At 25.5% G+C, this 16,172-nt stretch overlaps 2 protein-coding genes across 3 annotated transcripts; one reads left to right on the forward strand and one right to left on the reverse strand.

Moving 5' to 3' along the window:
- Positions 1-557: 557 nt before the first annotated feature.
- On the forward strand, positions 558-2,832 carry LOC113548989 (UPF0235 protein C15orf40 homolog). 2 transcript variants are annotated; one of them, XR_003404906.1, is made up of 5 exons: positions 558-792; positions 1,019-1,146; positions 2,230-2,368; positions 2,434-2,530; positions 2,666-2,832. XR_003404906.1 is itself a non-coding variant. In XM_026950113.1 (4 exons), exons 1-3 carry the CDS (start codon positions 603-605, stop codon positions 2,326-2,328), a joined length of 417 nt encoding a protein of 138 aa, XP_026805914.1. In that variant the 5' UTR covers positions 558-602; the 3' UTR covers positions 2,329-2,368; positions 2,434-2,832. The 2 variants fall into 2 exon arrangements, 1 of the variants encoding a protein (XP_026805914.1); XM_026950113.1 differs by having other exon boundaries at positions 2,434-2,832.
- Positions 2,833-3,649: 817 nt separating this feature from the next.
- Positions 3,650-13,110, reverse strand: LOC113548664. Its single transcript, XM_026949664.1, has 2 exons — positions 12,818-13,110; positions 3,650-5,210 (listed from the first exon to the last, which is right to left on the reverse strand). Exons 1-2 carry the CDS (start codon positions 12,845-12,847, stop codon positions 4,866-4,868), a joined length of 375 nt encoding a protein of 124 aa, XP_026805465.1. The 5' UTR covers positions 12,848-13,110; the 3' UTR covers positions 3,650-4,865.
- Positions 13,111-16,172: the final 3,062 nt, after the last annotated feature.

The following is a 16,172-nucleotide window of genomic DNA, read 5'->3' on the forward strand; positions in this document are numbered from 1 at the left end:
GGATATTTTTAACAAGATAGAGCTACAAATCATACTATATGAGTGAGTATGAATATTCTAAAAGATTCGTTTCCTAATAGTAAAATTTCTTAAAATGGGGATATTTCTCATTAGGTTAGGTTAGGAGCAAGGACAATTGACGATCTCAAACAAAGAATACAAGAAGAGGAATGCAATTATTAAAACAATCCTTGTTGATTATTTTTACTTATTTTAAAATCACCCATTTCACTGCCCTATCCTGTATAAACCTTAAATAAAAATGTTTAAATTACATAAACTTCCAAGATCTATAAAGATCTATCTTCTTTATAGACCTACCGGATCTAGATCTAGATCTGTCGGACCTAACCACTTCAATTCTGTGATATAATATATATTGTTATCTATTTCACTGAACTATAATTTATTCTTATCACTAAAATTTGATTTTTCAAAAAAATTATTTAAAGTAAATGATTATTTTGTTGTTTTTTTGTTAGACTAAAAAATCTATATCACATTTGTTTTAAAAATGAATTTTATAGTTGTATCTTAATCAACGTAAATAATTCATATTTTTTAGTATTTACAGTTTTTGTAAAATTATTAAGACCATATAAATGAAATTTCTTAATGCTACTTTATTTTCTTCAAAAATAATAAAAAATATGCCTAAGCCTAAGAAAAATACAAAACAGGTTCAAGATAAATTAGAAACTGTTCAGTCTGGACCAATAACAGTCGACAAATCAGGAGGCATTGTTATTAAAATAAATGCCAAACCTGGTGCTAAAAATAATAATATAACAGGTAATTAATACAATTACTATAACATTAACAAATACCTATGTAAATATTTACCAATTATTATAATAAATAAAAAGAATTCTTGAAGTGAATTTATATAATATTGACTATTAATAACTTTTAACTCAAATACTAAAAGGCCTCAATAGTTGATATAAACCAAGTATTTTAAAAATTAAAAGATTGTGTATTATATTGTTAAATTTATATTATTATTTTTTTTGTAAAGATATATCTTCTGATGGTATTGGTGTTCAGATAAATGCACCTCCAACTGATGGTGAAGCTAATACAGAATTAATAAAATATCTATCAAAAGTATTAGGTTTGAGAAAAAGTGATTTAAGTTTAGATCGAGTAAGTTTATTTCTTTTGCTTATATATATTTTTTTCTTTGAACATTAATTCAAGTAGGTATGTAAATATACCTATATACCTATATGAATTAATTGGACCATTTCTTTCAAGCCATTTTTGGTAGATAGTACGTTTCCCTCCCTACCCCCAATATTTAAAAAAAATGTATTTAAATATAATATTATTTAATTTTTGTCTTAAGAGGATGTTATACCCGCATGTATTGTCTCTGTCTTACATACATATTATATACAAAATTTTTGTTCAGCAAATCTATTTTGTGATGTTAGCTTTAACATTAGAGTAAATTCATCATCAAAATTAAATTTAAGAATATTATATAGTAAATGTCATATCATTGATATTATCATTTTAAAGTTGTAATATTTTACATAGTTATAACTCACTTTAAAATGATAATATAAATAAAAGCAAATGACATTTCCTAGACAATATTCTTAACTAATTTGATAATGAATTTACTCTAATATTAAGGCTGACATCACAAAATTAATTCTACTGAATGAAAATTGTCTACATAGTATGTAAGACAAAGATAACACATGCGGATATAATGTCCTTTTAATATTTAATTTAAAAGAAAATATATTTCCATAAATCTAAATATAGATCTATAGTTTAATGTTAATTGATCATTGTTTATTTAATAAAAATAAAAATTAATATCATAATAATAAATATATAATAATTTTATATTAATATAAATTATTAAAAAATATTGAAATAAATGTCCACATTAAAAAATATTCTAAATAGCAATTATTGTACTATATTCCTACATTTAAACAAATTTATTTTTTCTTTTTGGCATAAAAAAAATGAGCGAATTAATTTTAACTATACAGGCATAGGATTAAAAAATATAGAAAAGTACTATTTTTAAGAATCATAATTTTATGAAATATTTAATAGCAATAATTATTTGTGTATTATCTATAAACAATTCCTATTTTCACCTCCATATAAAACCAAATAAAAAGTTTATTAACTTTAAAAACTTCATATTTATTTAGAAATAATTATTTTAATATTATTAATAATTATTTTTAATATATGTGCTAGGGTTCAAGATCAAGAAATAAAATTTTAATTGTGCAAACTTCATTAGGCATAGAAGGCATCACTGAAAAAATTAACCAAGAAATTAAAGAAAGTCATTAACAAAATATGATAAACTTAAAATGGATGTTAAAATAACTATGTAAGAAAATTCAATAATAAAGATTGTGTTCAAATTCTTTACTACTATAAACTTTTTTTTTTCAGAAAATATTATTGAAAAAGGACACTGTTGGTATATTGATATTAATGGGTCATTAACACAATTATGTGTAACATCTGTATTGAACGTGTAATGGACAAAGTAATATTTATAGCTTATGTATATCATATGAATTGGACAGAGCACATAATTGCTATTTTAGAATTTTTGTATGGAATGCTAAAATCGTTTGCTGTGTTGAAACTAATTATAGATAACATACAAAATGTGTTATAGACCAAATTGGATGCAAATGTTCCTACTATGAAGATACATACTGTCTATACAATATTTCATTTCAGTCATCTCACAAAATTATACTGTCAATGAATAGGTTACCAAAAAAATTAATTTTTCGTTATTACAGAAATTATAATTTAATATAATATGTATGTGATTTTTAATTCTTTTTGTCTATGGTTTAGAGATAAATTTATATTTTTTTCATAAAATTTATTCATATAAGTATTTAATTTAATTATTTTTGTCGACTTTCTATTTTTATTACTTGTAAATTATAAAATCTAGTATTTATATTTTAAACTATAAAAAATGTGTATATGTGTCAGTACGTACTGGAGCAAAAATGCTAGAATCTTTACTACGCAAAATTGATTTTTTTATCTTGTTGTAATTCAAAAAATTTAATTTAATTTCTAAAACAATTTGAGTTTACGCTTTTTTTTTTTTTTGTTCTACCCATATAAATGTCTATTAAAAATAATATGTTTAGCTTAAAAACTTAGAAACTTTAAAACTTAATTCAAAGTTCCTCATAAGATGTTATCAAAAAAAAAAAAAAAATTGAGTATAAACACAAGCTTATTTGTATGAGTGTTTGAAAAGAGAACTACCCCATCACAAATTTGTCAAGATTGAAAAATTTGCAATTTTCATAACAATGGTTTGAAAATTCAAAACAAGATTCCTTATTAGTTTGTATTACTGGAAAAAATAGTGTTAAACACTTTTTTATGAGCAATTGAACTTTAAATTTTAACAACAATGAATTTTCCCACATAAAATAACGATTATTCCTCAAACTATTTTTACTATTTTCTTGAAAATAGTTGTAATTCAAGAAATAATATTAAGAATAGAAATTAAAGATATTCTACTAATTATAAAATAGATCCAAAAAATTTAGTTTTTTTTTTATCAACACAGAATCATTGTTTATCATATGCAATTATTTTCAACACATTCATTATATAATCCCATTTATCGCTTGGAGGTACAGTTTCTATACAACAGAGTAAGTTCCCTGGGTCTTTTATTTATTACATAGATTTGAAATACCTACCTTTTTAACATTCATTATGAATAACTGATTAAATTTTGTTCACAATACTAAAAAAAAAATTTGAGCTAAAGCACTTCATAGATTTTACGGTATACAATTTTTAAAATTGTATTTTAATTTTTAGCCTTATAAAAAGATTTTCTTAAAATTTCTTTCTTGGTTGCTAGGTTTCTTCTTCATAAAGCATAGCATGGCCTTAAATCTATAAGTTATTATTAAATATATTATCAACAATTACTTGTCTTAAGTAACATATCAAACAATTATAATAATACAATAAATATGCAAAATACAATAGGTAGATTTATGCTATAAACAAATAGATATTGTGTAGTTAAATATATTTTTTGATATATAAGTTATATGCTGTGAATTTGTGTAATAATTTCACATCTAAAATTATCTGATTACTTTTAAATATAAAAATAAATAAATAACATAATAATATAAAAATACAAGTATAGCTACCGATCGGTAAGATACATCTTAAATCTAGATACCTAGGTACTTGCAAAAAAAAAAAAAAGACAACGTAAAGGTAACATAATATAAGTACTTGTGGTTAGCCAGCTGGTAACTTTGGTCGCCGCTACATGTCTCATTTATGTATTTTTTATGTAATAGGTAACCTACCTATATAGTTTTTATAACAGTTAAAAATGCCAAATAAGGAATAACAATATAATTATGATTGGTTTAATATCGTTAAACCGACTTCACTAAAGGTGGTGATTCAGGAACTGGAACCTTTTATATAATTTGATTTGCATATCTGCTCCGGTTTTTTGGATAGGATATTAGCGCTTCTCGTGCTTGACATACTAAAAGTTCGGGTTATTTTTACCTGAAGGAATTGGAATGGTTTAGGGTCCAATAAGTAATGACTGTGCTGACTTGTGGGTTCTGGTTAAATATGTTTACGTCGTTTACGTACATGACTCGTATGAGTCGTATGGGTAACTTATACGGATGATTAATATCCGTAAAGAGGAACCGGCCCGTTTCGGTTCGGTTCTGGTTCCCGGGCTCGAAACGGTGGTCATAAAATAGGTAAATGTATATATAGCGACGAAATTGTCGGAAGAGCCATAATAACGACGGGGACTGAGGGTAATGGTTACTATGGTTGTCTTCTCAAATAATTATTGACACCGTCGGTCGGGTCCACGGGTAGTAGTGGTGTCGCGAACCCACGCCGTTTCCCGACGGCAATTTCAGCTGTTGGTCGTAGTGCGGAGTCGACTGAATCCTCTGTTGTACGGGATAAGGCGGCGCCGGTATCTGCTTGGGCAGTTCGCTAGACGTCACCGTTAGTTCGGCCAAACTCCAATGGCGGGTTGTCGACGCCGTGGTCGGTGTCCCAGACAGACATTGGCACACGGCCAACAGCATCAACCAAAAGTACACGGACGTGTGTAGTCCGCCGCGGTCTGAAGAGGTAACCGATGATAAAGTCACCGCCGTCGTCATAACGACATTCTGTATAAAAAAAAACAATAATGCAGATGGTGTAAATTATGTACGTAGTGTCACGCCTTTAGTAATGCGTCAAATGTATCAATCACATGGACATTTTTAAAAATAACACTCCTAAACCTTTAAGCACCAGGTATAATATGTATGAAAAGGTATAGGTGCCTATATATAGCAATTATTACTCATCGCAGATGATACATTATTAAACACTCGTAAAATCATATAACTGTATAATACATTTACATTTTATAATATTATTCTGTAAACATCGATTAGCATATATGATCTAAAATGTTTATTTAGCCCTATGGCCCTATATATAGACTATATAGTGGTTAAGTATCCTTTATACTATATACTGTACCTATAGTCACTAGCTAGAAATAGATACACACCTGTATAGATAAGTAGTCAACGGTGTTACATTTTTAAACTTTCAATTGCTATATAGGCTCTTCTATAAGGACAAAAAGGATGCTTAAAGGCTTATTGAGTAAGTACAACCTTCTCACCTAAGTTCTAGTTCACTATAAATGCTTTGAGGTAAGTACCTAAAATATTTAGTATTTAAATTCGTTTAATATGAATGTAAACTATTTTAATTCAATAAATAGAAACTACATAATCTGAAGAGATGTTAATTCTTTTCTTTTATAATTGTTGTTAATCTGAACCTATTTAATACCATGAGATAAAATTGTTGGGGCAAAATCATATTTCATATTGATCATGAATTAGTGCCGTATCTAGCGGAGCTTTGAGTACAGTTTAGTTACTTATTTAAAAAAAAAATTTATTCAAAATCAAAAACTAAAAAGGGAGGGCGCAATTCTAAAAAAATTGTTTATAGATGCAAGTGCATGGAAAAAATAAGTGTAATATTAAGTCCTTTATCTTCAGGAAAAAAACCCGAAGGACATTCAGGGTCATGCGTTATTTAAAATATTTCATGTTACCTTTACCATTGAACACACCATACTACCTATGTAATTATATTATTTTGAACCAGTTGTAGGAATATTTAAAATATCAAAAACGTTAGTCATTAATTTCTAATATAAAATAACAACTTCTGGCGGTAGCTCACTTTTTTGTATTTTCAATTAGGTATAGTATTAAGTGTGAAATTGATGACCGACGACCGTGCGACATTCAATTATGTATGTATAGGTACTCAAACATTAAATTTGAAAACTTGACTACGTTGTTAGAAATGAATGAAAAAATATTAACGGATATTAGACTCATGATGAAATTATTTTATTACTATTTTCTATAGGTACCTTTTTTAATATATAGTTTTCGACCCAAGATTCTACTCATAACTTAACTTAGGTCCCAATTATTAATGTACTTATATTTTCTATAACAACCACTGAAATAAATAGTCACATTGATTAAATCATCATAGTGACTTAGTGATGTCATAAAATTCTCTACATATAGCGAAGTGTATACATACCATTAACTTATACTATCAATAGATAGGCACTGAACGAAAATGATGTGTGATTAATAGCCATCGCGTCGACTGAATTACAACACATCTACCTACAATTTAAAAATAATCGTCTCTGCAGATACCTACGTAGTATGATACGTACACACTATAGTACTATACACTGAAATACCAACTAGTATTACAGACGTTTTAAAAATGTAAAAATGTAGTTCTGTCTTTTTAGTTTTTAACATGATGATTTTAAGAATAAAGTTAATTTATGTTTTTAATGTTTATTAGATTTTGTGAAATTACATTTGATGTTCAAACAAATAATTGTTAGACAACAAAAATTTTTAATTTTATTGTACGAATATTAGTATATAATACTATTACTTAATAGTTTCAGTTAACAAACTTAACAGTTCATACTTCATATCGATTAACAATAGTTTATTAAAAATACTATATATTTTTAGTTGAAATCTAAAAATCAAAAGAACAAAAGAATAAAAAATTGGTCAATAAAATGATTATATATTTTAATATGAATAAAAAATGCAATAACAATTCTGTATTGTTTCTTAAATTATGTTTTTGTTAATATGAAAAGAAAGTTTTTGGGGCCCAATTTGATTAGTCACATAAAAGACTATATAATATACAGTCCACTTCTATATTCTATATATATATATATATATATATAAGTGCGAGGTACTTATATTATAAAATAATGTCGGAGTGAGAAAAATAAAATAAAATCATCGTCACTTTCGTTTTAATTTTGTCCTCACACGTACAATTGGTGAAAACGAATCGATAATTTGGTGTAAACTGAACGAAAGACGTCCGAATTTCCCTTTCATGAGTCGAATGTTAAAATATAATAATTGACAATATAATATAAAATGGGAACGATTCAACGATGACAGTATCACACATCCATCATATCATATATCTACAGCAGTCACATACACACATACGTAACACTGTTTTCATATAAATATTATATGATATACATATATACAGACAGGTATAAGCAATATATTATATATTATGTTGTATTTGTAAGCAGCTTAGTCGCATATTGTTCTCCAGTGTCCACGTACGTCGTACATATAGTACCATGCCATAGTGGCAAGATTTCGATTTTGAACGATTTTATCTATATGCGAATTTATGAATACGTATTATGCGTGTGCATGTGAATGTGTGTGCGCGCGCGCTTGAACGTTTACACACATGTCTATATATTACGCCTGAGTAGAATTTAAATAGAAAAAGTGTTTGTATATTGAAAAGGTTAGAGAAATTAAAATCAAAATAAGTTTCACAAAAATTATTTGTTATATACTGTTCCTATTTACTACGATAGAGCTGAGTCGTAGTAGAAGATAGTTTAAACTGTAATTAGTTTAAAAGAATTTAAAATTTCACAATTGATTTTCTATGATTTACTAATGTACCACGACGAATTTTCGACGACAATTTCATAGAAAATTATCCTGTTGAACGGATCAGATGACTTGTAGCGGTTCAACGGTCCAGAACCGCCGAGTCCGAGCGCAAACTATACATAGGTAGGTACCTGCCTAACTATAATATTATTATAAGGATCTTCCGCCCGACAACATAATTGAGCCACCGCAGGAAATAGAATCGACCGACGCTGCAGGTGTCGTCGGATGATTAAAATATATTTCGTTTGAATACAACCACTCAGTATATCATAAATCATTTACTTAATAACTCCTCCTACTAAAGAACAAGAACAACCAATATAACATTATATTATTCACGAGTGTCATTGGGATGTGCTTTTTTCTTTTAATTTAGTTATACAAATGACTATTTACCAATAACAATGTTTTGATTTATGTACCACGCTTTGATTCAATAATATAATATTATATTTTATTAAAATATATATCTATTTTCAATGTATAGTAAACCTATACACTCTTCAATCTAGTCTATCGAATTTAATATTATGTTAAACAGTACAATAAAATTATACTATAACACGCATTATGTGAACAATTGGCTATTATATTTTAATTATATACACACACACACTGTGTGATAGGTATTATTCATAACTCATAAGTCATATTAGAAACAGGTAAAATATTTAAATATTTATATTTATAGAACTAGAACAGTATACATATGTATAATAACTAATAAGTAATTATGATAAATTTAAAGCGCGTATGACTTAATAAAACAACATTATAATTGATGTGCCTATTCGTATCGAACTAGATTTACGATTACTTATTTTATTCGTATAGATTAAAGATTTTAGTCGAATATAACATATGATTTACCTATCTAAATTATTAATTTTATTTATTATTTAAATATACAATAATTTTTAACTCGTTGTTGGTATAAAATAAGTTAACCATTGTTATAATTTTATTTTTATAAGTTAAGTATAATCATTGTATTTTATATTATTTAGTTCTAAAATTATTTTCATGTTTTTTTCAAGCAATTTCAAGCATTCAAGCCCCAATAATAATTATGAACATTTAATTTATTATAACCGTGATATCTACTTGCCATCTGAATAATTTCTTATTACGTGCGTCTATACTCGCGTACCTATACCTATTACATTCTTACATTCTTTTTCGTCTAATTTTATGGATACATCACTTATCAATAATCTAATTTCTTTGGTTCGCTTAGAATCTGTTATATAATGTATAAATATAGTAATATACTTATAATCTATATATAGGTACTATGATTATAGTAATCATGGTAACTACTAACTATGGTAACATTGGTAAGCTATGTACGTATTAACGATATAGTGGGCGAATTTATTTTTTATTTGGCCGTGGCGTATATAATAAATATTCAAGCTTAAGTGTAATTCAAATTTCCGAGAATCGGATGCTTTTGGATCTATCTTATATTCAGTGGTGCAATTTGGACGCGGGGTCACCGGAGCCCGCGAGATATATCAAGTTGGAAAGGGGGCCATACAACCTTTATCGTTACATTAAAAAAACATTAAATATTTTTTTTCTTTAAATTATATTTATGTTGAAAAGTCTTATATTTAAAATACGAACAAATGTTATGGTATCTAGCATTACCATTTAATAATTTAATTTCAGTATTTATAAGAAAGGCCCACCTTAGGCCCTAGGGCCACCAATAGTTTCATGCTACGCCACTGATTATACTGTATTTATATCAAATAACGTATACCGTAAACGATTAGCTACAGATATATAAACGAGATCAAATTAAATATATAGTATTATTGTATTATACATGTATTATAATAAATACTCATACAGTCGTACATTCTAAAAACGAATACCGCTATTCGAGTCGGAAAAAATTGCTATTATTTCATCAGAAAATAACTATTTTTAAGATTTTAGTATCGCAGTTCTGAAAATACATAATTATATGCTTATATATTATTGATAAATATATACATTTTTGTTAATTTTATTTTAATAATAATAAAAAGCACTGGATAATTAAATAAAACTCTAAAAGCTCATCTCTTCAGCCTCAGATGGGTGGTCTACAAGGAGAGGTGGTCTGATCTCCAAGGGTACTTTTATTTTTTAAGTATGAAATTTATTAAGTCGGATTTTATTAAAACTATTCGTATAATAAAACCTATTCAACAAGTTAAGTATCAGTAAAATGTATAATGTTTAAGTTTATGAATTTGTTTAGTATTTGTGTAACTATTAATAAACAAGTTTACTGTACAATTAAATAATTTGTCATTGTTTTTTTTTTTTTTATCATACTTAATTACATATACAACTAACAAAGTGATTGTTAATAAATATGATGATCTATTTTCAATAATAGGCAGATTTTTTTTAATAAAACACGCATTATTATTTTAATTTATATGAAAGCCCGAAATTTCATTGAGTAAATAATCAAACCTAATAACCTATACTATACTATACTATACAGGTGTTTTACTATTTGGCAATTTGAACTTAATTATGAAAAAAGTCAAATGTTATCTGGAGATACATAGATATATGTAATGCGTTAAGTTAATGAGAATAACGGTCGTCTACCTTGACCAACTAACTAATATAAATACAATACGAACAAAACATTAATAATTTTTTGTATTACATCATAGCATTGATACAAAAGCAATGTTTGTTTTATCCGGAGAAAGTTATTATCTCAAATTGTAAAATTGAATAATATCTATTAAACTATAATGTATTTTTTTTTCATATGTCATTGTTAATTCTTGAACTTAAAGTGACAGAATGCGTGAGTATAAGAGTATGGTCCTATAGTAGGATATAGACACCGTTTTAACATTTTAATCACAAAACTATGTGATCTGTTTTTAATAGATATACATTTCATAGTTATTAATGAATTTCAATTGTTTTCCAATATATTATGTAGGACCTACCTAATTTGAAATAAGTTGCATAACTAAATAATATAATATTTCTATAAGTATTTCGATCAGAAATTGCTTTAATATAATTTTTAAGAATATTTACAAAATAGTAAAATAAATCAGGTTATTAATTAATCGGACTTATTACTTAAATTAGATAGATAGGTTGATAGGTATCTATACTTATTTCAGTTTTGATAAATTTGCGGTAGATACTCGTATTTTGTCACTACCTTACAAGATTTTACTTTAAAATATTAACGGTTTCAAAGACTTTTAATGTATAGTTGGTACATGATTAAATATGTTAAAAATATAATATTACAAATATCTCTATAATAAATGTAATCACGACAAAGAAAGTAAAAAATGTATTAAAGAAATTAATCAAAAATAACTTATATTATTTTTTTTATATTTAAAAAGTTTTTAATATAAGTACCATAAAAGGTAAGCTAAAATATTAAATGTACAATGCACCCAAGTCATTATAATGATAGTTCCTGTATAATGAGCCTTGGTTTTTATTATTTGTTATACATATAAACAAGTTAACTACACATGTTATAATAAAATTAATTTACTAGTTGCATGAATATTTCAAATACTTTGAAAGTTCTTTATGGCCCAGTTTAAAAAAAAAATCTTTTTTATGTTGTTTATATGTATCTAAACAGATTATTACATTTTTATATAAATTTAAAATACAATTTGATAGTATTCATTGCTGTAAACATTTATTCAACATCAAAATATTGTATTAATTCTTTTTTTTAGAGCTAATATTCCTTTTTTGAGTCGAAAAACTTTCTTTCCAATTAAAATAAAAATTAACCTAAATAGTATAAGGTACAAAAAAACATAATTGTATATATGATGGCAGATTGCAGATTTGTATTTAATATTAATTAAAAGTTAAGTCTTATTCTTTATTTATATATATCAAACAATATATATATATTCATTTAAAATATTTGAAAAATTAAATACTTAGGAAGTTAATCATTTTAATCAACAAGTTGAAACCTTACGTTAGAATAGTTTATATAAATAATATAAGAGCATGTAATTACCTATATTTATGGGCATACACCTAATAAAACACAGAAAAAGGATAAAATAGGGTAGGACCTATAGTATAATTAGCAAGTAGGAATTATAATATAGGGTACTTATAGTTTAATTAAATCTACTTTTATTTAAAGAAAAATATAGGTAGTGATATTTTAATAATATATTGTTTGTATTGTACATCAATTTACAAATGTTTATAAATAAGTATAGGTACTACCCGTTACAGAATGATTTTTCCAACGGTAAACGCCAACTTTTTTTTAAATATAAGTTACATACGATTATAATATTTTATATTTCTTTTAGTGTTTACGCTCATCTGTAAAACTACTTTAAATTGTATTTTTTTAACTGACATCTTATATTTTAAATACATTAGCTACCACTAAATTCACAAATACTATTTAATTATTATTTCGCTAATTAAATTAAAAACACGTGTAAATAGTTTTAAAGTTTGGTCCTTATTGAAGTTTCTACACTCTACACGTCTTATTAGTTATTATAGTAGATATATACTATATACACTTAATAATATAGTGATTAAATACTAAAGTTGTAATAATTAAAAATTAAAGCTAGATAAATGTGACGTATTTATGTGTACCTACAGTAAAGGTATTAAAATTTAAATAATTTAAATGTTAGAATATTATGGTTATTGGTACGTACCTGCAGACACTTCACAATATAACAGAACATTTAAATATTGACATCTAGGAACTATCGTTATTATTACGCTCCACGATATACCTTATGGGAAACCAATAAATAGATCTTGATTCAAATTTAAAATTTACAGCGTTTTATAGATGTATGGTCTATAAAATCTATGTAATCAGCATACAGTTAAAATAACGAGATTAAATATTGTTTAGCGTAGGTATCAATATACTAAATTTGTATACCTATTTTCAAAAAACCAGCGAGCAGTTGCGCGAGGAAAACAAGTCTGTATGAGAACAGCGTTCAAAGCATGACTGATTCACGTTAACATGGTCACGATGTAGTTTAGAGGTGGTGTTCCTTTTACTCTAGTTCACGAACGCGGTGACTTCCCCCGTGCCTAAGTACATTATTATTTTTAATACTTCACACACAGACACACACGTGCAAGTAGTATATCACGAGTTTGCAATAATAATTGTTCACGTTTTAGTCAACGCCGCCAATGCCAGCTGGCTGTAGTTATAATACATCCTCACGTAAAATTTTACATTATAGTTTAATATAATATACATTATAATATTGTACAATAATAGCAATAAGCACGCTATGTATTATGTATAGATACACGATATTACAAATTACAATAAACATAGGTAAGCACCTATATTAGTATTATTATCCGAAATTGACTCGCGGCGGATGTTTAATTCGAAAACGATAAATAAACGGTATATAAATGTCGATAAAAAAAATACAATTAAGTGCTAAGGATTAGTCGTAATTTATGCTTTGTGAAAACATTGTTTTGTTTATTTTTTTTATATTTTTTTGGTAGATTTAAATTAATTCTTCACTTTTGAAAATATTAAAACATTGAATGTATATTATATTATTATGACAATACTGCAGAAATCAATAAGTACCTATCTATAAATAGATGTTACATTTTATGTTTCGAAAATTATTTTATTTTTTTAATTTAAATATTATATGTTATTCAATTAAAGTATTCAATTCCAATTTCAAGCTTTTTGATAACTTCAACAATAGTTTAAAAACCATTTTCCTGTAAAATTAGGTAGGTATTAAAATTTAAAGCTATTTATCAACTATTAACTAACAATACAAATAGATGCTATACATTATACACGTTATTAATATGTAATATAGGTACCTACACAGCTAAACAGTTCGAGTTCCAATCAGTATAATATATATAGTTAGTACCTTGTACTCAAGCAACAAGGCCTATATTGTGTATAGTGTTAATTGTACACTATGTATACAGTATACCTACTTACATTAGGTAAAAAGTATTTTACTTTATTTAACCAACAGTTCCAATTACTGAATTCTTTATTCTTTAATCCCAGGTAAATTCAGACATCATACGTATTGGAAGAGTTGATTTATTTACAATTCTCAGTAGCACTTTTATTTCTATGCCTTTATCATAACTATTACACGATGATAACGGTACCTAATATTATTTAATAGTACAAGGTATATTTTCTATACCTAGCTACTATATAATATTATAATAATCAGTATGTTATTTATGGGATATAATTTTGATGTTTAATATATATATTATAGGTAAACAAAAAATATTTTATGCTTAGGTATTCTATACATTGTTTTATGATTTAAAAAAAAATAAAAAATTATTGTTAGGTAAATTGTTTTTTTTTTTCACAAAGGGGATTTTGTGCAAATATAAGTATATAATTTAGTTTAACAGAAAAACAAATCTCGTCTAAATAATTTTCTATTATTGTTAGTTTTTAAATATTAATTATTAATTTTATGACAATGGACTATAATATAATCTAATATGGTATATTTAGGACAAAATGTGAATTGTAAATACGGATATTTGATTTTTTTGTTATTAAAATCGTACAGGAATTTCATTGTATTTTGAAGGTTATAGTTAAAACATATTATTACATATTATATTGTGTTAAGCCTACTGTGCAGAACTGCAAAAGGCAATAAAGGTACCTATTAAAGTAATAAAGAATACATTTTAACTTCTATATTCAATAAATTTAGTATACTTAACATCAATGATATGAATATAAATATTACAAACAAAAATAAACCTTAAACAATAATTTTTGTCATTGGTTCATACATTTGTACGTAAATTTAATTACAAAGGCAATAATTAAGTAGTTATATACACTTGTATTATGGATATAAAAACTGGACAGGATACAAATACCGACTAATGGGTATAGTGTATAGTGGGCGCTCGCTCGTCTTGCTTCGCTGGATGCAGGATAATGATGTATTATTATACCTATTTATTATTATTATTTAGTATTAAATATTCTAAATTTTAATACAATATAATAAATCATCGCATTCAAAAATGATTCTGAGCGAAGCTCAAATTTTAGTATTATAATAGTAATACATACAGATCATACAATATTGCATGAGTATTTTTATTTTTTAAAAACTCGTAAAATATTAAAGATAACTGTTATTTTTTTGATATTTATAAATAATAAATATTATTAAATATTAAATAATGAATATAATACTTAAATATTGTTTAAATATCTAAAACCGAAAATTCTAAAGAATTAAAAAAAAAAATGTATATTTAATTCGCAAAAATTCTATTCTTCTAAAAAACTAGATTGATAGGTATATCCAACATCGTATATCATATAATCCATGTAATGATGTAAGATATTATATAAATTAAATTTTATTTAATGTGCTATTTTTTTTTCAAACTTATCAAGAAAATAACTGACTATAATGAGTTATGTTATAAGCCTTAAATATTTCAACCTGCTTTTTGTATTTTTTGAGTATTTCCTTTAAACATAAGGTATCTAGATAAATTAAAAAAAAAAAAAAACAATGAAAAAATAATCTGTCTAAAATACTACAATAAGAATTTCCCATCTACTAGGAACCAACCCATTTTAAAAATTGAAATTTTAATTTAGTAAATAATTAATAGATTGTATTTATTTTATAAGAAAATTTATAATTACATATAATATTTTAATATATCATTATCTAATACAAAAATAAAATCAATTATATACTTAACTTTAAGATTACTTTAATAATTATGTCTAAAAAATGATTGGAAATTTTAAAATAAATAATAATACTTCAACTCAAACACTAACAAAGTCACTATTTATGGTACTGTAGTAGGTGTTGATATCATGATATAACTATGGTTATAACTCATAACTTACAAGATTAATCTAAAAATATTATAGATATATTATATGACTAAATAAGGGCCGCTAACATGAAAATTTGTCCAAATGCATATTTTTTCTATTTATTTACAAAGCACCAGGTTTAGAATGATGTTAAAATG

This window comes from Rhopalosiphum maidis, chromosome 4 (assembly GCF_003676215.2).
Source record: "Rhopalosiphum maidis isolate BTI-1 chromosome 4, ASM367621v3, whole genome shotgun sequence".
Classification (NCBI taxonomy): domain Eukaryota; kingdom Metazoa; phylum Arthropoda; class Insecta; order Hemiptera; family Aphididae; genus Rhopalosiphum; species Rhopalosiphum maidis.